The sequence below is a fragment of the Strigops habroptila genome, chromosome 2 (genome assembly GCF_004027225.2).
Source record: "Strigops habroptila isolate Jane chromosome 2, bStrHab1.2.pri, whole genome shotgun sequence".
Classification (NCBI taxonomy): domain Eukaryota; kingdom Metazoa; phylum Chordata; class Aves; order Psittaciformes; family Psittacidae; genus Strigops; species Strigops habroptila.
Window position 1 is genome coordinate 121,369,157 of NC_044278.2, and position 21,014 is coordinate 121,390,170.

The following is a 21,014-nucleotide window of genomic DNA, read 5'->3' on the forward strand; positions in this document are numbered from 1 at the left end:
TAAGACAAAGTGTGTTACGTCGCTAATGATACTTATATTCTCTTAACTCCTACAAAAGAAGGGATGAGTTCAGAACTTCACTGCAGATAATGCATTTATAATCTATCACAACAGCTATCTGGAAGACACCAATTTTTTTTTTTTTTCTTGTAATATGTTATGGAAGATTAAATAATTTATATTCTTCAACTAAAAATACCCAAACCAAATGGGAAGAAGAAGCCTGCCTACCAGCGCTGTGCTTTTCACGTAGTACCCTGAACACCAACCACTCTTACTAGCCAAAGGAAATCTAGGCTCTTGTCAACAACAACGACAACAGAAAGATCATGAAAAGAACCCAAACGAACAAGAAGTGGGGGGATGTTTGCACCACTCAGCTGGGCAATGCTGGAAAAACAAAAAGTGGAATATTCTGAGCTTTCCAATGATAGGACTCCAAAGGGAGAACTCGACTATTGCTCAGTGTCAGTATGTGTGTTACACAATCAATGTGGGGTGGGGAGGAGGAAAGGGGAGAGGAGAAAACAATAAAATAAAAGGGAGGCAGAAGATTAGAAAAAGCAGCTTTTACAAAACCACTAAAGAATGCATAAAGTGACCCTTGCACTTTTGTTGGTTTTCTTTTGTTCTTGCAAACAGACGAGGTGCTGCAGGACAGCGGCCACAGCACCGATGTAAGACTTGTGTAGTTGCATACAATGTTTGACTCTGGATCTGGAAGAGAGCAGATAGATCAAAAACAAGGAGTTAGGAGCAAGTGGTGCAGGGCAGGAAGGTTCTACAGAGGGATCTGGACAGGCTGGATTGATGGGCTGTGGCCAATGCTATGAGGTTCAACAAGGCAAAGTGCCGGGTCCTGCATTTGGGCCACAACAACCCCCTGCAACGCTCCAGGCTTGGGGAAGAGTGGCTGGAAACTGCCCATGGAACAGGACCTGGGGGTGCTGATTGATGGAGCTGAACATGAGCAGCTTGTGCCCAGGCAGCCAAGAAGCCACCAGCATCCTGGCCTGGCTCAGCACCAGTGTGGCAGCAGGGCCAGGGCAGGGACTGTCCCCCTGTGCTGGGCACTGGTGAGGCTGCACCTCGAATCCTGGGTCAGTTCTGGGCCCCTCACTGCAAGAGAGACATTGAGGTGCTGGAGCGGGGCCAGAGAAGGGCACCGGAGCTGGTGCAGGGCCTGGAGCACAAGTGTGATGAGGAACGGCTGAGGGACCTGGGGGGTTTAGTGTGGAGAAGAGAAGGCTCAGGGGGGACCTTCTCGCTCTCTGCAACTGCCTGACAGGAGGATGGAGCCAGGAGGGGGCTGGTCTCTGCTCCCAAGGAACAAGGGATGGGACAAGAGGAAACGGCCTCAAGCTGCCCCAGGGCAGGTTTAGATGGAGCTGAGGAACAATTCCTTCCCCAAAGGGTGCTCAGGCATTGGAACAGGCTGCACAGGGCAGGGCTGGAGTCACCGGCCCTGCAAGTGTTCACAGCCCGTGTAGCCGAGGCCTCAGTGCCATGGGTTAGTGGTGGCCTTGGCAGTGCTGGGGAGCGGTTGGACTGGGTGAGCTTAAAGGTCTTTTCCAACCCAGTTGATTCTATGATTTTATGATTCCAGGATCAGACAGAGCTATTCTCCTCTCTCTGCACCCCTGCATCAAGTGCAGCACCAATAGCTGATGCATGTAGCTGGGATTTAATCATCCCTCATGCTGCCGTGTGGGCAATTTCTTGGGCAGGGAGCTGAGGAAGCAGCAGCTCGTTGGTGGTATCCATTGCAGAGGATTAAAAATATGCAGATGGGATGCTCTCTGCTAATTGCACACCGATTTGTCATGGGAAGGATTAGCTCAGTGTAATGTATGCAGGAAGAAGAGATTTCAGATAGCCCCCAGGGCTGGTTGATCCACGCTGCCTCCCCATGCAGCATCATGTGTTCCCATCAGCTGCGTTCCCTGTTAATTGGGCATGAAGGACCAAGGGCTCCAGCAACACAAGGAGGGTGTTTAAATGAGCAGCTGGGATTTTGGGGATCCTGAGCACGACAGGAACCTGCAGCTGGTTGCAGGCAGCTGCACACAAGCCCCGTGCTAATGAACAGGATGATCTCCCAGCACATTTTAGCAGGGAAGAAAAAGGAGTTGCTCAGCCTGGAGAAGAGAAGGCTCCTGAAGGGGAGACCTTAGAGAAGGTCCAGTGCCTAAAGGGGCTCCAGGAAACCTGGAGAGGGGCTTTGGACAAGGGCCTGTAGGGACAGGCCAAGGGGAATGGCTTTAACCTGCCAGAGGGGAGACTGAGATGGGCTCTGAGGCAGAAGCTCTTCCCTGTGAGGGTGCTGAGGCGCTGGCACAGACTTTTCCCAGAGAAGCTGTGGCTGCCCCATCCCTGGCAGTGTTCAAGGCCAGGTTGGACACAGGGGCTTGGAGCAACCTGCTCTAGTGGAAGGTGTCCCTGCCCGTGGCAGAAGGCTGGAACTGCAATGATCCTAAGGTCCCTTCCAACCCAAACCATTCTATGATTCTATGTAAGCTCAAGATATGCTGTGCTTTGCTAAAACCCTCTGTAGCCCCATGACAGAGCACCGTGCAGCTATCCCTATTAGGGAGCAGTGCTAAAAGGCTCTTCTGGAGTTAAAGTGTTGCCCTGACAAAAGGATTCAGCAGCTTTGTAGGAAGGAGAGAAGCAACAGCAGTGCTTAGTGATTAATTAATCAACAAGAGCAGAGAAAGACCTACTAAGGCAGCACTTACATGAATTGGCCAGTGGGTTTACCAGTGTGGAGGTACGTAGCTGTAGGTGGGGGTTCCTTGAGCCCTGTACGTTGGCACGGAAACTGGATGTGCTCCAATGGCGGTGTGTTGTGGGGTGGTCAACAAGGTTCCTGCAACGGCATGGAGAAATAGTGAGGAGAAGAGCTCTGTTAGGGGAGGTTTAGATGGAGCTGAGGAACAATTCCTTCCCCAAAGGGTGCTCAGGCATTGGAACAGGCTGCCCAGGGCAGGGCTGGAGTCACCGGCCCTGCAAGTGTTCACAGCCCGTGTAGCCGAGGCCTCAGTGCCATGGGTTAGTGGTGGCCTGGGCACTGCTGGGGAGCGGTTGGGCTGGATGAGCTTAAAGCTCTTTCCCAACCCAGTTGATTCTATGATTCCAAGGGGCAGGCAAAGCACCAGTTGCCTTTTTTTCCCTTCTATGACTCCCCCAAATATTACTCTGCCTCTGAGACCTTAATCAAAGGCGTCTGACTCATGTGGTTGCTGTCATCCAACACCATGAGCAGAATAAACCCACCTGAAGCTCCAGCGTATTTTCCATGCTATTGTTGGTCCTTAACCCATCTTCTTCTAATTTCCCTTATCCCTAAAGACCAGAGCTAGCCACAAACCTGCTGACATCTTCCACCTGCTGAAGGCACAGGGCTAAGTTGCAGTAGCAAATCACTGCAGTGATCTGAAACATCTGAGCACCAAACTGGATGGGATGAGGGTTGTAAAAGGAGATGAGAAAAAGCCCAGAACTTCCAGAGAAAATAAAGATGAGCTTTGCCACTCATTTCCCAAGGGCAGAGGAGCTCCTTTGCTTCATTTAAACCCCCAGAGCTGAGAGTCTTGGGATGCAGCAGGAGTGATCTTCTCCCAGCCACAAAGCAGAGGAACTACTCCATGCATCCTCTTTTCCTCCAGTCTTCAGCTGATACACAGAGGGATTTTAGGTGGGAATTTGCAGTGCCTTCAGCAGACAGGGGGAGGGAGGATACAGCCCTGAACTACTCTGCTCTGGGAGTAACTGGGTGCTTGAAGCAACTTCTCAGTTCCTGGCTACTACAAATGCTACTATAGAGATTTTAAAGCATCCCACGTGCACCTCTCCACTTCTCAGTATAAGCAACAGTAAATCTCTCAGAGAGGTTTTGTCATACCCAGGCTGCAGTATCTCTGTTGCAGCAAGGATTGTGGCCCAGAACAGAGCCCTGTTTCACAGCTAATGCAGATGCAGAAGGATGAATGAGGTGTTTCTTGGCATAAGTCAACATACAATCCTAGGAATTGTTAATGAGAGAAATACAGGCTTTGGGAAAAATAAACCCAGCACATACCCTTACTTGATGTGCTGTCAATGAAAGCAATCCTGCACATAAATGCAGAGGATTTGGGATGCAAAAACCAAGGTTAATGTTCATTTTGTCAAATGAAAGTAAGACCGTAAGTGTCCTAAAAAAGGAACTTGAGTATGGAAATACAGTATTGAGGATGGACAAAACTGGTTGTACCTCTGCTTATGGAACAGACAGAGGAAGATATAAGGATGCAAGAGTGCATGTCTCTAGTGAACCAAACACAAGGTCTCCTCTGCTAACTTAAAAACTGAGTTAGATCAGTATCAGGAGCATTTTTGCCTGCAAAGGAGAGGTGGCAGCAAGCAAAACCAGCAGTTAGCTGTGTCCTAAGTGCTTCTGGAGCCACTTCCAGATACACCCCGCAAGGCTGCAGGCAGCACAGAGAGTTCTTCAGCCAGGATAAATCTCTAGGACAGATTGCTTGGATACATCCCACCCGAGAGATGAAACAATGGCTCAGAACAAGGGGACATTTGCCTTCTTACCTGCTGACATTGCCATGGTGGTCCCAGCGACCATCCCCATGGCCACACCGTTGGTCCTGGGCGCAGCGACCGGGGCCGGGTAGATGGCCGATGGGATGCTGTTGGGCTGAACCACGGTGGTGTGATGGATAACGTGAGGCTGTGCCGCATACACTGGCTGGGTATAATAAGCTCCCTGTTGGAGAAAGGGAAAAAACACCATTGTCTTTGTCATTGGATTGACAGCACAAGCCAAATCAGTGACTTGAAAGTCAGTATTTTATGTAGAGGCAAAGACCAGTTCTGTTTGCAGAGGGTGTCAGCTGGGCAGGGAGTTGCTGTAGATCCTGCTATGGGGTGAGCAGTGATGCAGCAGCTCAGCCCCACACCTACCCCCTGCACCAGATGGGACACACGATACTCCCAAATCCAGCCTGTTTTCCCTGTGAGGGTGCTGAGGCGCTGGCACAGGGTGCCCAGAGAAGCTGTGGCTGCCCCATCCCTGGCAGTGTTCAAGGCCAGGTTGGACACAGGGGCTTGGAGCAACCTGCTCTAGTGGAAGGTGTCCCTGCCCATGGCAGGGGGTTGGAACTGGAGGAGCTTTAAGGTCCCTTCACTCAAAACATTCTATGAAGATTCCATAATTAAGACAAGCTGGTGTCATGTTTAGCTGCTGGTACAAAGAGCTGCCCACGGGACACCATTTGAGCCCAGACTGCCAAAGGGCTGGTCCTTCCCGTGAGTAAGCTCCTTGTGCCTGGAGACCTGGATAAGGAAGAATGAAACTGAACCTGAGGACATGTGGAGTGGTCTTTGGGATGCATAAAGGCAATGGGAAGGGATGGGGAACACCATCACGGGTTGGAAAGTCAGGTTAGGGGAAAAGCCAGGGAAGCCATAGATTGCTCTGACGAGCTCGTGATCTTCAGCGGGAAGGGGCATCAAAGTGATTTTCGGAGGACATCTGCTCTAAATTACATCCCTGCAGGGGATCTTGGCCCCAGTACATAGCTGGAGATGGTGGCAAAGCAGGAGCAGAGAGGATGGCACTGGAAACCCATCCAGGTGCTGGGGGAGGAGCTGCTCTGTGAGGACACAGATCTGGGTCATGCCTGAAGTAGCTTGTGCTGGTGAAGGTGACACAGGGAGGTGGAAGGAGGGTGATGCAAGTCAATAAGATGCCAATGGCCACCAGCAAATGAACCTTGGGGTGACCCAGAGCCATCTGTTGCCCTGGGGAACAGCAGTGTTGAGAGCTGGGGAGGGTGAGGAGAGGTGGGTGCAGGAACTACCCTGGAGCCACAGAGCCCCAGCATGTGATTTTGTAGGGAGGGATCTGATTCCCAACCTCATCAAGCCACTGTGTTGACTCCACTACACACCAACAACCATGCAAGACCATGCTCATCCAGAGGATCCAATGGAGGAGTCAGGAGAGAGACCCCAGCATCCCAGAGACCCACCAAACCCCACCATGAGCACCCCCATCCCACGAAGGAGGTGGGTGCTCAGCCCTGACAGCTGAAGATGAAGCCCTGTTGGAACCTCAGGCTGTATTTGCTTGCTGTTGAGTGAGGTGGAGGCACCTACCTGGGTGTACAGGTTCTGCTGTGGATAGGCACTTCTGATGGGGTACATAGCGGTTTGGTACGGGTTCGGAGACGGCGAGTAGGGAGGAGGTGCGTTGTTACTCTGGGTCGGTGGGACCTTGTAGGGAGTCCCCGCAGTGTACCCTGCAAAGACAAGAGGAGTCCAAGTGAGGGTGAGGATTTACAGCTGCAGAGCTGGCCCATGGAGAACCAGCAACCCAAGCTGCCACTCAGGATGCACCGGCTGCTCGCTGGGCATCATTCAGCATGGAGGAGACACCAAGCTGCACCAGCACCTTACTGATGTGCCATGAAACCCACCAAGCTGAGACCTCCAAGTCCAGCATCCAGCCCCTGGCTAATCAATCACAGCAGCCCAGCCTGCATCCTTCACCCAGCCTAACAGTGGTGCTTCCCAACACCAGTGGCCCAAAACGGGGCATTCAGCTCTGAGTCCCCCAACACAAGAGGGACGTGGAGCTGCTGGAGCAAGGCCAGAGGAGGCCCCGGAGCTGCTGCGAGGGCTGGAGCAGCTCTGCTCTGGAGCCAGGCTGAGAGAGCTGGGCTGGGGCAGCCTGGAGAAGAGAAGGCTCCTGAAGGGGACACCTTAGAGCAGCTCCAGTGCCTAAAGGGGCTCCAGGAAACCTGGAGAGGGGCTTTGGACAAGGGCCTGGAGGGACAGGCCAAGGGGAATGGCTTTAACCTGCCAGAGGGGAGGCTGAGATGAGCTCTGAGGCAGAAGCTCTTCCCTGTGAGGGTGCTGAGGCGCTGGCACAGACTTTTCCCAGAGAAGCTGTGGCTGCCCCATCCCTGGCAGTGTTCAAGGCCAGGTTGGACACAGGGGCTTGGAGCAACCTGCTCTAGTGGAAGGTGTCCCTGCCCGGGGTTGGGACTGGAGGAGCTTTAAGGTCCCTTCAACCCAAACTTGTCTGGGATTCTATGATTAATATTTAGGTGTAATCGATGGATGCCTTTAAGTATTCCATGAAGGTGGATAGTTCTGAGCAGTTTCCTCTCCTGCAAAGGAGGGCTCTGACCATCAACTCATCTGCTGGTTGGAGAGGCAGCCCCAAGTGATGCTCAAGCACCTTTATACCTGTCCTGCTCCCCGCAGGCTATTTGCTTTAGTAACAAAAGCAGCAAATCTGCTTTATTGCCATTAAGAAAAGCCATTTCTCTGCTCCATCAACAGGCACAGCAGGTTGCTGCAAAGCCAGGAGGTGCAGAGGGGCTTGGGAGGGCAGTGGGGTGGCAGGCACAGGCAGCAGGACCAAAACTGAACACAGTATTCCAGGGGTGGCCTGACAAGCATCGAGCACAGTGGGGCAGTGACACCTTCATCTCTGCTGATGATGCCCTTGTTGATGTTCCCCTGTTGGGTTTCTTTGCTCAGCTGCTCCCTGGTCACTCCTATGGGGCTGGTGTCCTCCAGGTCCCTTTCCCAGAGCTGCTCCAGCCGGGCAGATCCCAGCCTGTGCTGCACTCTGGGATTGGGTTTGCCCAGGGGCAAGACCTGACACTTGTCCTTGTTGAGCTCCATCAGGTTCTTGTTATCCCACTCTTCAGCCTGTCCAGCTCATCCTGCAGGGTGGCTTCACCTTCCCAAGTGTCCACTTCCCCTCTCAGTTTGGTGTCATCGCCAAACTTTATCAGGGAGCACTTGATCCCATCACTCAGATCACTTCTGAAGACATTGAACAGCGTAAGGCCCAATATCTACCCTACCAGTGACAGGCCCCCAACTGGAAAAGGAACACTGGGTGTCATATGGTTCACCACCACCTTTGGGCAGTTCTATACCCACCACACAGACCACTTGTTTAGACCATAATGTGGCAGTTTCTCTAATCTAATACTCAAGAATACTTGAAGTTGTGCTTTAAGAAGTTTTCTTTTAGGGTAGACTAAAAGCTGAGCTGCTGCCATGGGATGCCCCAGACTGCATCAAGGGTGCTGTGAAGGCATCAAGGTGTTGGTCACAGCTTAATGAACAAGTAAAATGGGAATGGTAAAAGATCTGCTCACGCAAGCAAGGAAAAGCATATGGGATGGGATCTCTGGTGGGAAATGGTACCCAGCTCTTGCAGGAGGACTGGGAGAAACCATCCTTAGAGCAAATGGCCCCGAAGACTGTGTAGGATGGAGAGGAGAAAGCCAAGGCTCAGCCCAGCAGTAAGATATCTAAGCACTCAAACATAATGAAGTAATTTACTCAAGCACTATTCAGGGCAGCAATTAATGAAGGCAAAGACTGCAAGGCTGCTAATAGCCCACATTATCCGCCCAGCACTGCAAGGGCGTGAAGAAAACAAGCTTTCTAGGAACTCCCAAACAGCATCTCACCGCCTCCCGATTGCTGCACATTGGATCCAATGTGTTAATTAAACAGCAGAAGAGCTGTGACCTTTTATTCTGACTCACTTTTGCAGGAGTGCAACTATCTTTAAAGGAGAGATGGAAGCAGTGAGAAGAACTGCAGGTTCTGAATGGCTGTATTCACCATAGAGACATCATGAGGTCCTCCAGGAACCCAGCAACGTCACCTACAGAGCCACCAACCTCCTGTTCTTCAATTTTACCCGTTTTCTTCACCTCTGAACTAATTTCTTTAAGCAAAGACCATGGAGGCTGCCAGTTCTCAGCATCAGGCTTCACTTCTGACGGGCATCTGGAGCTGTGGACCAGCTCGAGGCTGTGTGGTTTCACCACCTTGAATGCTAAGACTTGCTGTGGTTTCCCAACTGCTGAATCACAGACAATTTATCTATGATATGAAAAAAGGTATTAAGCATAACAGCCCATGGAAGATGTGATCTTCCACGTTTTCCCAGAGAGGTGGGAGATGCCCCATCCCTGGAAACATTCGTCTGCTTGGATGGAGCAACCTGACCTAGTTGAAGCTATCCCTGATTGATGCAGAGGGGTTGGAACTAGAAGAGCTTTAAAGGTCCCTTCCAACCCAAACCACTCTGTGATTCTATGTTTATAAATTGGGGGGAAAATAGAACAATTTGTGGGTAAAACCAATGTGAAATCAAGTTTTACTGACACAAGGTGACGGAGGCTCCTCTTGGAACAGCAGGTCTGAGAGCTGATTTTAAAGCCTAATAATGACTAACACCTTAGTAGGATGAGGAGGTTGGCATGGCCCTTGCTCCTGCTGCTTCATGGTTCAGCAGCAGGCTGGGATTCCAAAAGCAATAGTGAGCTTTTAAGCTCCTTCTTCTATTAAAATTGCTGATTAAATCGCTGGTGCCACTCTAGAAATCTCGACTTATTGACCCTGAAACACAGAAGAGCCCTAAATTGCACAGATAAATTTTTCTGTAATAGCAGGGAGGCTGGAGAGGAGGGGAGAAACTCTGTGATGAATTTCATATCATCATCTCCTCCTGTTTCCATATGAAGGGTTCACAAAAAGCATCATTTCTTAGCTGGATAAGGAACTGGCTGGGTGGCCATACCCAGAGTTACAGTCAACAGCTCAATATCCAAGTGGAGACCAGTGAGGAGTGGTATCCCTCTTTAGTATCTGCATCTAGATAATATCTTCATCTATTTAATAGCTTTAATAACTTCATCTATTTAATATCTTCATCAGTGATGTAGATGGTGGGATTGAGAGCACTTAGCAAGTTTGCAACTACACTGAGCTGTGTGGTGCAGTGACACGCTGGAGGGAAGGGATGGGATCCAAAGGGATCTGGACAGGCTGAGAGGTGGGACCATAGAACCTCATGGAGTTCAACAAGGCCAAGGGCAAGGTCCCGCCCCTGGGTCGGGGCAATCCCAGCACAAACACAGGCTGGGGGAGACTGGATGGAGCAGCCTGAGGAGAAGGACTTGGGGTGTTGGGTGAGGAGAAGCTCCCCATGACCCGGCTTCAGTGTGTGCTTGAGCCCAGAACCCCCCCGTGTGCTGGGCTGCACCCCCAGAGCGTGAGCAGCAGCTCAGGGAGGGGATCCTGCCCCTCTGCTGCGCTCTGGGGAGACCCCCCCTGCAGTCCTGATCCAGCTCTGGGGCAACAGCACAAGAGGGACGTGGAGCTGCTGGAGCGAGGCCAGAGGAGGCCCCGGAGCTGCGGCGAGGGCTGGAGCAGCTCTGCTCTGGAGCCAGGCTGAGAGAGCTGGGCTGGGGCAGCCTGGAGAAGAGAAGGCTCCTGAAGGGGAGACCTTAGAGCAGCTCCAGTGCCTAAAGGGGCTCCAGGAAACCTGGAGAGGGGCTTTGGACAAGGGCCTGGAGGGACAGGACAAAGGGTTCCCCTTGTCCTGTCCCTACAGTCCCTATTGAAGGTCCCCCTCCAGCATCCTTGTAGCCCCCTTCAGACAATGGAAGCTGCTCTGAGGTCTCCACGCAGCTTCTCTTCTCCAGGCTCAACAGCCCCAGTTTGCTTGGCCTGTCTTCCTATGGGAGGTGCTCTATCCCCCTACTAAAACCTATTAAAATTCTCCCAGAGACTTGTATCATTTTTGTCTCTAAACACAACTGGGAGTTTCTCCAGGTCCCAGGGGTATTTGGAAGGTTCATTCTGCATTTTGAACCTAGGAGTGGTCCCACCTCACGCTTGCAGCACGCCCCATGCCCCGGCTTTAGCAGGCAACATGACGGCAAGAGCAGGCAAGAGCAGTTGGGCAGGGGCCAGAGGACACCCCACATACCTGGGGAAGCACCAGGGGCCTTATCTGGGAGCTTATCACCCCTCCTGGAGGCACTATTGGGCCTCTTAGGGGATGAGATTACAAGGCTCCAGCTGGAAAAGCCTGTTTAACCACGATCCATAAGCAGCATCTCCTCCCCCTGCCTCTGCGCATCCAGTTTGAGTTAGAAAGTGGGAATTTCACCCTGGATTCCTTGAAAATCAAGGTGTATTTTGGAATTCTCTGTTTTAAGAGAATAGGAAATAATATCCCTTTGATTTTTCTATGCATGCTCAACCACAGAGCATCACCACTGCAGGATACACCTGAAATCAACCCCAGGTTGCTCCTGGGGACCAAACACTTGGCTGAAAGAGGCCTTCACCCTTCTCCACTTGATATGTCCCTCTGAAGGGGAGAGTGGGTGCTCTCCTTTTCATGCTCCTTCATGGTTTTAACACACCTGAACAGACGATGCTACCTTGTTTTGAGAGGAAAAACCACAACATTTCACCCCAGAGGGAATTGCAGCTCCCACTGGACATCTCTGGCAGCAGAAGGTGATAGATCTACTATATGGTGCAGAGCAAGCACCCTCCCGACCTGCAGCACCCTCATTGTGCCAGCACACAGGGAAGGACGCACAGATGTGAATGTTCCCACCCCATTCAAACAGGCTGATCCCAAATAACCCCATCCCCAAGTAACCCCCAGGAGGGGAGGCAACTGGGCACGAACCAACCAAGGGAAACCCCAGAAGAAAAGGTTTATTTACTGAATGCTGCAGAAGAAGCCTGGTAAGTTCTGTTCTCGGTGCCGGTGTCCACTGGGAGGTGGAAGGTGCCCTCTGTGGCACAGGAGGAGGAGGTCTGTGGCCAGGCTTGCTTCATCAGAAGTGTAGCTTGAGTGGGGACAGAGAAGAGGTGTCACACACAGCAATGAAGATACAACTTCCCATGTTTAGGTCACGTTTGAACCACTTTGCTGCTCTCTTTCTTTCCCCTCCCACCTGTTAAGGACAACTATCTATAGGAATGTTACACCATGGTTCCTCTCATCCCACCTGATCCCCATGGAGGGATGGTTTGCACAGTGCATTGCAGGAAACCAGTTACCTATTCCAAATGACTGGTCTCCTTAGCTAAGGGACCTGCATGAAGATCTACACTGGGGGAACGTGGCCAGTAAAGCCACCATCCCTCCCCAGATACTACTGTTCACCTCTGTGCATATGAACCAGTAATGTCTGTCCATGGCCTTGTGTTTCCCAGCTGGAAAACAGGCTGAACTTGGTGTGCAAGGCATTTTATTCCCAATAAAAGCCTTTGAGATGCTTGCATGGCAGATGCCACCAGTGGACAAGGTACTGGTCGCTGTGACTGTCCCATCATAGCTTTGGAAAGGTCAGTGAGCAGAAGCAGTGGCTTTGGGCACGTCGCCGTGTATCCTGGTTTGTGGAAACTGATTTATGAAGCCAAGATAATCCAGAAGAGTCTGAAGAGCCAAATCTTGTGAGATTTGAGAAAGGACCAACATAATTCAATGAACCAGCACTGGCTGTACCCTTATAGAATCATCGAGTCCCAGACTGGTTTGGGGTGAAGGGACCTTAAAGCTCACCCAGCTCCAACCCCCTGCCACGGGCAGGGGCACCTTCCACTAGAGCAGGTTGCTCCAAGCCCCTGTGTCCAACCTGGCCTTGAACACTGCCAGGGATGGGGCAGCCACAGCTTCTCTGGGAAAAGTCTGTGCTGTTATCCTGTACCCAAACACATTGCCAATGCTTATCTAAGAACTGCCACTACCCCAAAGGCTTTTGGATCACATCTATGGAGAAGGCAGATCACCAACAAAAGCCTACAACCAGGCTCCTTCCCAAAGATGGTTCCTCCAGGAAAGGTTTACCAGATCTTTTTCTGTTTCTCTTTTGTTTCCCCTCTGAAACTATGGATGTGCCCCAACTCCTTGTGCCAGGCTCATCTCAAAGTATTAACCATCCTTGGTTGAAATCCCACCACCACCCAGTATAACCCATACATCTTTTGAAAGCCTCAGCCAGTTCTTATAGCCCACTGCTCACCACAAGCTGCTTTGGATGTCATTATAAAAGCTCCAGGTTTCCCATGTATGCAGTATGTATTCCACACCCCCAGCTACTAAAGAAGGAAAACCAAGTGAGGGTTGATCCATCTTCAACAAGCCACTTAGTGATTAGACCTCGCTGTGAAGTTGTGGAGGATAAAGGAGGTAAAATGAAGCTGCTGGGATCAAGGAAAATCACTGCTTTATGGCTTCTTTGAAGGCATTTTTTGTGGACACAGAAGACAGACTGTTGACATGGTCTCTCTACACCAACTGACTGAGTTCCTCAAGATCTCTAGAAGGTTGGAGGTCAGGGTATGGCCCCACTGTCCCCTTCTCCTTGTGCGGGTGGTGTTAGGGACAGGGTAAAGGGATTTTGGATCAGATCTGCCAACTCAAGAGACTTCTGGAGTCAAAACAAAGGACCTTCGGGCAAGAAAGGAACAGCAGAGGAACTTTGTAAGAAGGGAACTGTTTCTGACAGCAGAACCAGCCGAGGTCAAAGCCATCTGAGGCAGAAAGATGAGCCCTTCAGAAGGACACCATGGTCCACAGCAGGAGATGGTGCGTTCCTTATCCTCACATTGGCCCCAGGAAGACATTTTAAAGCTGCACTTTATAACTCCTTCTCCCAAGCAAGTTTCTCCTCTGAGAAGGTCAATGCTAAACCCTGCAGAAGGGACTTTATGACTTGGTCAGGGCCTGAAAACCTTTCTGCACCCCAAAGGCAAGAGCAATGATGTTTCAAACCCCTCCAACACCTCTGTGTCTGCTCAGACTCTTATCTAACCACCTCTGAAGATGCAACTGGAGTGCACAGGGCTGGAAGTTGAGGACAAGTGGTTGAGGAGGCCAAGGAGGAATCAGTGCTGGTGCTACAGCCCATGCCAGCAGCAACACAGGTCCTAATGGCTGGACACCACAGAGAGAGCAGAGAAACACTGCTGCAGGCCTGCTGGTCCACCATAAACTCATGGAGCATGGAGGACACCCAGCAGCGATGCTTTACTGGACAGCATGGCAACCACCATCAGTGTGGAGATGGTTACGGGTGCAAGATCTGCCTGGATGATGCTCTGCTGCCTTCTCATCATCTGGAAGAGAAATCAAGAGGTTTTTGAGAGATTTAAAGCACAATTTCTCCTCTATTCAAGCACTGGTCATGTTCTGCTCCGACCATGTGCCCTCTCCCAGAGGTTTGTGAGTTATTAGGGATTTCCAACCTGCCTTCCTTAGTTTTCCATGGTATGCTGCACTCCTGAACATCACACTGGAGAATTAACTCCCTGCACTGAGACAGAAACACTTTTTCACTCAGGCTTTTCTTCAAGATCACATTCATTTTTGCCTCTGCATTTCACAAAGGTTTTAATCTCCAAGACTGATGAGACAATTTATTTAGATGTTATATGAATCCTTCCTCTACGGTTTCTCCTCATCAGAGCTACCAAAAAATCACAGTAATTTGGGTCTGAGATGGCTGGGAGTTTGCCATACATTAAATCATGGATCCTTGGAGAATCCATCACTTAAAACTACACAAAAGGTGAACCAAGGAGGCTTTTAGGAACATTAATATCTCCTGGTCCTTTGCAAGAGCTACAATTCACAGAGGTTACAATCCAGCCATGACTATCTAATATCATAGATATTAGATTAACTGTGTGCAGCTCTGGTGTCCTCAGCATCAGAAGGACGCTGAGCTGTTGGAGCAAGTCCAGAGGAGGCCACGAGGATGAGCAGGGGCTGGAGCAGCTCCCGTATGGAGACAAGCTGAGAACATTGGGGCTGTTGAGCCTGGAGAAGAGAAGCTGCGTGGAGACCTCAGAGCAGCTTCCAGCGTCTGAAGGGGGCTACAAGGATGCTGGAGAGGGACCTTCATCAGGGACTGTAGCAATAGGACGAGAGGTGATGGGTTCCAACTGAAACAGAGGAGATTTAGGTTGGATCTAAGGCAGAAGCTCTTCCCTGTGAGGGTGCTGAGGCGCTGGCACAGACTTTTCCCAGAGAAGCTGTGGCTGCCCCATCCCTGGCAGTGTTCAAGGCCAAGTTGGACACAGGGGCTTGGAGCAACCTGCTCTAGTGGAAGGTGTCCCTGCCCGTGGCAGGGGTTGGAACTGGAGGAGCTTTCAGTTCCCTTCCGACACAAACCATTCCATGATTCTATTTATGATGGATCTGGCTGTGAGCCTCCTACAAGGTTTGCAATAAGCATAATTCCCCAGGCAGCCCCATTACTGTGTTCTTGAGTGCCTCAAACTGGTGAGACCATTTGTTCTTAGAAAGCTTTGCCAGGCTCTACAGGATATTCACCCCCTCACACCCCAAGATACCCACCTTAGGGGACCTATTGATGTCCCTAAACAGTCAGTGGGCACCTATGGAGGATGGCTGAAAGCACTTATGTGGGGAAAGATGATGCCTGCGCTCTCCCCCTGCAGAGCAGTGTTTCCTCCAGGGAGGACCCAGAGGCAGGAATGGGGGTTCAGAGCCTCCATCCTGTCCCACAACATCCCCATGGACACCCTTAATTTCCAAGGGCTGATTTTAGCAATATCTGTTCAGCTCTGTGAGGACACTGGAGTAATGGATGAGAAGCATTATTCTGCCCTGCATTATTAATAAATGCAGTTGAAGCATGAGCCAGTCTCCATGTGAGATGTGCGTGTCCTACTTTCAGGAAAAGAAAAAGGCTTATTTTTAATGAAGGAAGTTAAACCAAACCAACCATCTCAGGAAGGCAGAATGCCTGGGAGGGAACATGCTCCAAGCTTATAGAACTTTTAAACTGGAGTGCCTCATGTCTCCGCAGCAGTGATTTGAGGCACTCATTTTTGTATACTTGGAAGGGATTGTATTTTAATAACACTGGCCGAAATAAGTAGGCTCATTTCAAGCAGCAGTTAATGCAATGCTGATGTTTTGCAGTGATCTTGGAGCTTCCCTTGTGTCTTTCCCTGTAAAAAATGTGGATGAACACAACAGGAGAATCACACAAGGCAGAAATGTGTGTTTCAATGAGGATGGAAGGAAATTCATTCCCTTGCTCAATGTAGGGCTGTTTCGGCTGTGCAGTGGCTGGCTGTTATCTACACCTTGGGAAGGGTCACTTTGAAATAAGCTGGTGAAGAATTTATCATCCTTTTGGTGCTCAAGCCTTAGCAGATATTCACCAGATACTTGGCATTAGATGAACTTACGGTCCTTTCCAACCCAAACCATTCTGTGATTCTATGGCACTGAGAGCAGGAGGAATCAAGACTAATTCCAGTTCCCATCTTCCTTTCCTCACTGCTGCTGGACCTGCCTGGACCAAAGGGACTCTATAGACTTCTCCAAGCTCCTTTCCATGACTCCTTATGCTTCAAGGCCCAGTTGGATGGGGCTTGGAGCAATCTGCTCCAGTGGAAGGTGTCCCTGCCCGTGGCAGGGGTTGGAACTGGATGAGGTTTAAGGTCTCTTCCAACCCAAACCACTCTGTGATTCTATGATTGAGGCAATTGCAAAGTTTGGGACACTAAATCATTACATTTTCCATGTGGATCCCAAGGTCTTGGGAACCATGAGGTCAAGAGCAAGAGCATGAGCATCACTGACTTCTAGTGTGGCATCAGAGACTATAGTGTGAGTGTCTGGAGGACATCAAGGACTCACTGAGGCACATAAGCAGCAGGTATTTGAAAACTAGACCTTGAAAATTAACCACCACCAATGCACTTCCCTTGGGGTGAACCACACCAAGGGCAGGAGCAGAGGGCAGCCTTCACCTTCACTTGGTGGTTCATCTCTTGCTAAGATTTTGCATGGAAGTGAAGCAAAACTCATGAAGTTTGGGGCAAGAGACACCCAACCAGAGAGAACTTGGCTGAGGAACACCTTTAGGGTAGAACCTTGACCAGAACAGCTTCTTTCAAGACTGGCATCTCACGAGTTCATCAGTCACAAGCAAAGGATGCTCTTCCGACCCTTTTCAACCTCCACTCCAAGCACTATTAAGAGGCACATTTGCCCAGTTAACCTACGTACGGAGAATCAGCTATGCCAGCAGATGAAACTTGGGTTTGTGATTGCTTTTATAGTGATCCTGAAGGACTTCTGAGAGCAGATACCAATCCCCACCCAGTCTTGCAATAGAACTTGGTTGGTGAATGAGATGCTTTTGAGAGCAGCAGTTCTGCTGGGAACACACACCACCTCTCTGCAGCGAGGCAGCTGAAGGCTCAACATCTAAAGTCTCTTATAAATACATGTTAGAATTAGTCTGCTGATTCTGAATCAAGGATTTTAAACACAAAGCTGATCCCCTCTGAGTTGCAGTGGGTTTGATGGGTTGCAGGAACCCCAGCAGCAGGTTCATCTCAATGGTGGGGTTATTCTCAGCCTCCTGCATGACAGCAGCTGATTCAATCTGAGTAAGTGCTCTCTGCACCGATACAGACAACTGGGTTTAACTCAGCCACTGAACCACAGTATGACTTCAGCTCAATTCCATTTAACACAGTTGAGGACACTGCCTGCTCTGCTGCATGTACCCACTGCTGGAATGTTTAACGGAGTTCTTTTAGAATCCCAGACTGGTTTGGACTGAAGGAGCTTAAAGCTCCTCCAGCTCCAACCCCCTGCCCCGGGCAGGGACACCTTCCACTAGAGCAGGTTGCTCCAAGCCCCTGTGTCCAACCTGGCCTTGAACACTGCCAGGGATGGGGCAGCCACAGCTTCTCTGGGAAAAGTCTGTGCCAGCGCCTCAGCACCCTCACAGGGAAGAGCTTCTGCCTCAGAGCTCATCTCAGTCTCCCCTCTGGCAGGTTAAAGTCATTCCTCAGTGGACCTGATTCCCAGTGCCAGAAATGCAGCATCTCCCCTGCAGCACAATCAGGATCTTAACATCCATAATTCAACAAAAACTGGCAACTAGCTTGAAAAAGCCTCTAATTTTCAGCAAGGTCTGAGCCTGGATTGCCTCTGTAGCCTTTGCTCTGCCTCTAAGGATAACACTGATGGATGCTGTCCTCACTTCCAGCATCACCCAGGCTTTTTTTCTCCATGAAACAGCATTCATGAAAGCATCTTTCCTCCCGGCTGCACATGAACAAGCTGAGAGCTCTGAACCATGCCTCCAGATAGATAAATCTCCAAAGAGTGGGGGAAAAAAAACCCTGCCCTGATATTAAATTGCATTGATTTCAAGAGCTGTATGATTATTTATGGGGAGGAAGGAGGTTTCTGCACAAGAAGAGTTGGGTTGAGGAACACCAAGTTCAATCTTCCCCATTTCCTCACTAATGTAGTGCTTAGCTATGTTGTGTTAGGCACTGGAAAAGCGTTGTTCTTGATGCAAAATGACCTGTCAGCTTACTGGAAATAAGGAGATTTCTAATATGGAAATTATTAAAAGCATTTTCTAAGATCCACAAACAGAGCAATGAATTCAAATGTCAAGGTGGCTGCCCAGGCTTCCTTGCCTGAGCATTGAGCTGCGTAACAAAAAGATCTGGAGAGAAGGGGACATATAAATGATGAGAGGCTTTTCTTTTAGAGAAAGCAAGTGGGTTAAGATTAGGCTTGTATTTCAGAAGGGGAGTGAATAAAAGGCTGCCTGGCACAAAGCAGATTGACCAGGGCTTTCGTTTCCCCTTTCACATCATGCAAATGTAAAGCAACAGACAATGATTTGCATTGCTTTAAAGAAAGGACTACATGAGGAACTCGAGCTTTAATTAATCTGCAGGCACTGCTTGCTGCAAAGTGTCGTAGTGATAAAATATAGCAAGGATCAAAGCACGGGGGAGGCGAAGCATCTTTAATGAAGGAGAGGACACCCACAGCCAGAGCCACCAGGACAAAGGTAAAGGAAAATCAAAGTCTTCGTGGGTTTGTGCTTATAAAAGCCGCTGACTAAGAAGGTTTGGGGTGGATTATTCCACACTGAACAATGTGTGGAATCTTCTGAAGGCTGGTCTGGCTGTATTCAGGGAGGAGAGACCAAGGCGAATGGACAACCTGGCCCTTGCTGAGGGTGAGGGCTCCCTTCTGCTGGGTGGAGGACACAGGTTATGGATGCTGCTGCGGGAACGATGGGGCTCAAGAAGGGCTGACCAAGGGTTTGCTGCTGCCCACCTGAGTGAACCCCAATTTCAAGGGTTATCCCTGTGTTTCCTTGTTCTTTCTTAGTCTTCTTGGCTGTTTCTTTGCTGTCTGCCATGGGACATTCTTTCTTGTCCTTATTGTGAGTGCAAGCAAATTCTTCATTCAAGAGAAGGAGCCTTGTCCTCCAGCCCACTCCAGGATTACACTATTACACACCAGCTGGGTCCCATTTCTCAGTGTATTCCTACTATCCCAATCCATGCCAAGAAAGCAATCCCATAAAACATCATCTTAGAGGTCTCCTTCTCTGAGGATATCTTAACTATGTATCAGAGTTACTTGAGAAAGCATCTACTACCCCTGTTGGGCTCCTGCTCCTCATGAGCATGAAGGATGCATCTCAAGCTCTCCTGGTAGGACAGACAGGAACCCATGGGGAGGCTAAATGTCTCTTTGGGAAGGTCTCTCTTTCTGTCCACTGAATATAGAAGGACCTGGGCTGCAAGGGTTACAGACCTAAGGTCTACATAGCTGAAGGGAACCAAATATTCCCAAATGTGGCAACTGCCGCAAGATTTCCTAGTTGGGGTTTTTTCTTCTTATTTTTAATTTGGAAAATCAAACTGAGCTGAAATAAAATCTTTCCAGCGGAATGTGTGGATTCCATCAAGATTTTGTAAAGGAAAGTATTTTGTTTGGATGGCAACACATCATTTCTGGGGGTTGTTTCCATTTGGTGTGCAATAGGAACTCCAGCCTCCCAAGGATGGTGTTGGAGGTGTACAAGGAGCAATAGACCCCCTCCAAATTCCATGTCCTGCAGTGATTTGGTGTTTCTTCTCATTTGGGCATCTCCTCACTCCGTGGTAGAGCTGCTGCCTGCACGAGTGGCTGGGGACAAGAGGTCCCCAGAGAAGCTGTGGCTGCCCCATCCCTGGCAGTGTTCAAGGCCAGGTTGGACACAGGGGCTTGGAGCAACCTGCTCTAGCGGAAGGTGTCCCTGCCCGTGGCAGGGGGTTGGAACTGGATGAGTTTTAAGGTCCCTTCAACCCAAACCAGTCTGGGATTCTAAGTCCAGGCCAACATGCAGGAAAGCTGCAGGATTTATACCCCTGGCTGAGCCGGGAGGACATTCCCAACCTTTGGCAGGACAAGCTACTAATAAATTTGTGGGGGTTTTAATGTTATGGAGCTCTTTTCACTTTACTCTTTCGGTGCTACATCCTTCAGGGGAAACTGAGGGTGGCCAGCACACATCTAGAGGAGGAAAACTTGTTTCATATTACACATTAAGATTTTTAATGGGAAGAAAACATAGAATCATGGAATGGTTTGGGTTGGAAAAGACCTTAAAGATCATCCAGTTCCAACCCCCCTGCTATGGGCAGTGCAGCTGAAGACCCTACCAGAAGCCAATAAAACCAAGTAAAACACAACAGATTCCTCACAGAGTCATCTGCAGTAAATGGCTTTATTTAATAACCTTGCAAAGTAAAACTGCATTTAAACTGTGATGGGGAGAAGACAGCACCAAAAGGTTTTGGCAATGAAACCCTCATTCCTGCTTCATCAGCCCTGGAAAGCTCCCGAGCCTGGGATCCATGGATTTTTATGACAACTGGGAGACTGAAAACTTGGCAATGGAGAGGAGAAAGGGATTAGCAAGATGGACACAACGTCCAGCCTTGTGTTCCTTACGCAAGCAGCTATTTCACTCCGATAACTGCAGAACACTCAGCTGAAAGAGGCTTTATTCAGAAAATCCCACAGCTCTTTTGAGGTGAGGCATTCACAATAAACATCTCAACCAACTGAAGAGCCATAAAGTCAAAACGAAGGGGGAGATATTATTTTTCAGCTGAAATGTGTGCTTGGAAATGGGTGAAGAAAGAGATTTTTAGAGGCCTTTTTCATAAGAAAAATGAAAAAAGCACAGTCATGATTTAGAATCCCAGACTCATTTGGGTTGAAGGGACCTTAAATCTCCTCCAGTTCCAACCCCCTGCCACGGGCAGGGACACCTTCCACTAGAGCAGGTTGCTCCAAGCTCCTG

The 21,014-nt window shown here is 49.7% G+C and overlaps 1 protein-coding gene across 2 annotated transcripts in view; it reads right to left on the bottom strand.

Annotated features, from left to right (window-relative positions):
• Positions 1-552: 552 nt before the first annotated feature.
• FAM168A (family with sequence similarity 168 member A) overlaps positions 553-21,014 on the bottom strand; it is a 180,067-nt gene continuing 159,605 nt past the window's right edge. The window contains exons 5-9 of one of the 2 annotated variants that reach the window (XM_030475794.1): positions 11,568-11,693; positions 6,157-6,299; positions 4,588-4,762; positions 2,739-2,869; positions 553-717 (exon numbers count right to left, since the gene is read on the bottom strand). In XM_030475794.1, coding sequence (XP_030331654.1) covers positions 2,757-2,869; positions 4,588-4,762; positions 6,157-6,299; positions 11,568-11,693 — 557 coding nt within the window. In that variant the 3' untranslated portion in view covers positions 553-717; positions 2,739-2,756. The remainder of the gene's footprint in view (positions 718-2,738; positions 2,870-4,587; positions 4,763-6,156; positions 6,300-11,567; positions 11,694-21,014) is intronic. The other variant, XM_030475795.1, reaches the window with a different exon arrangement.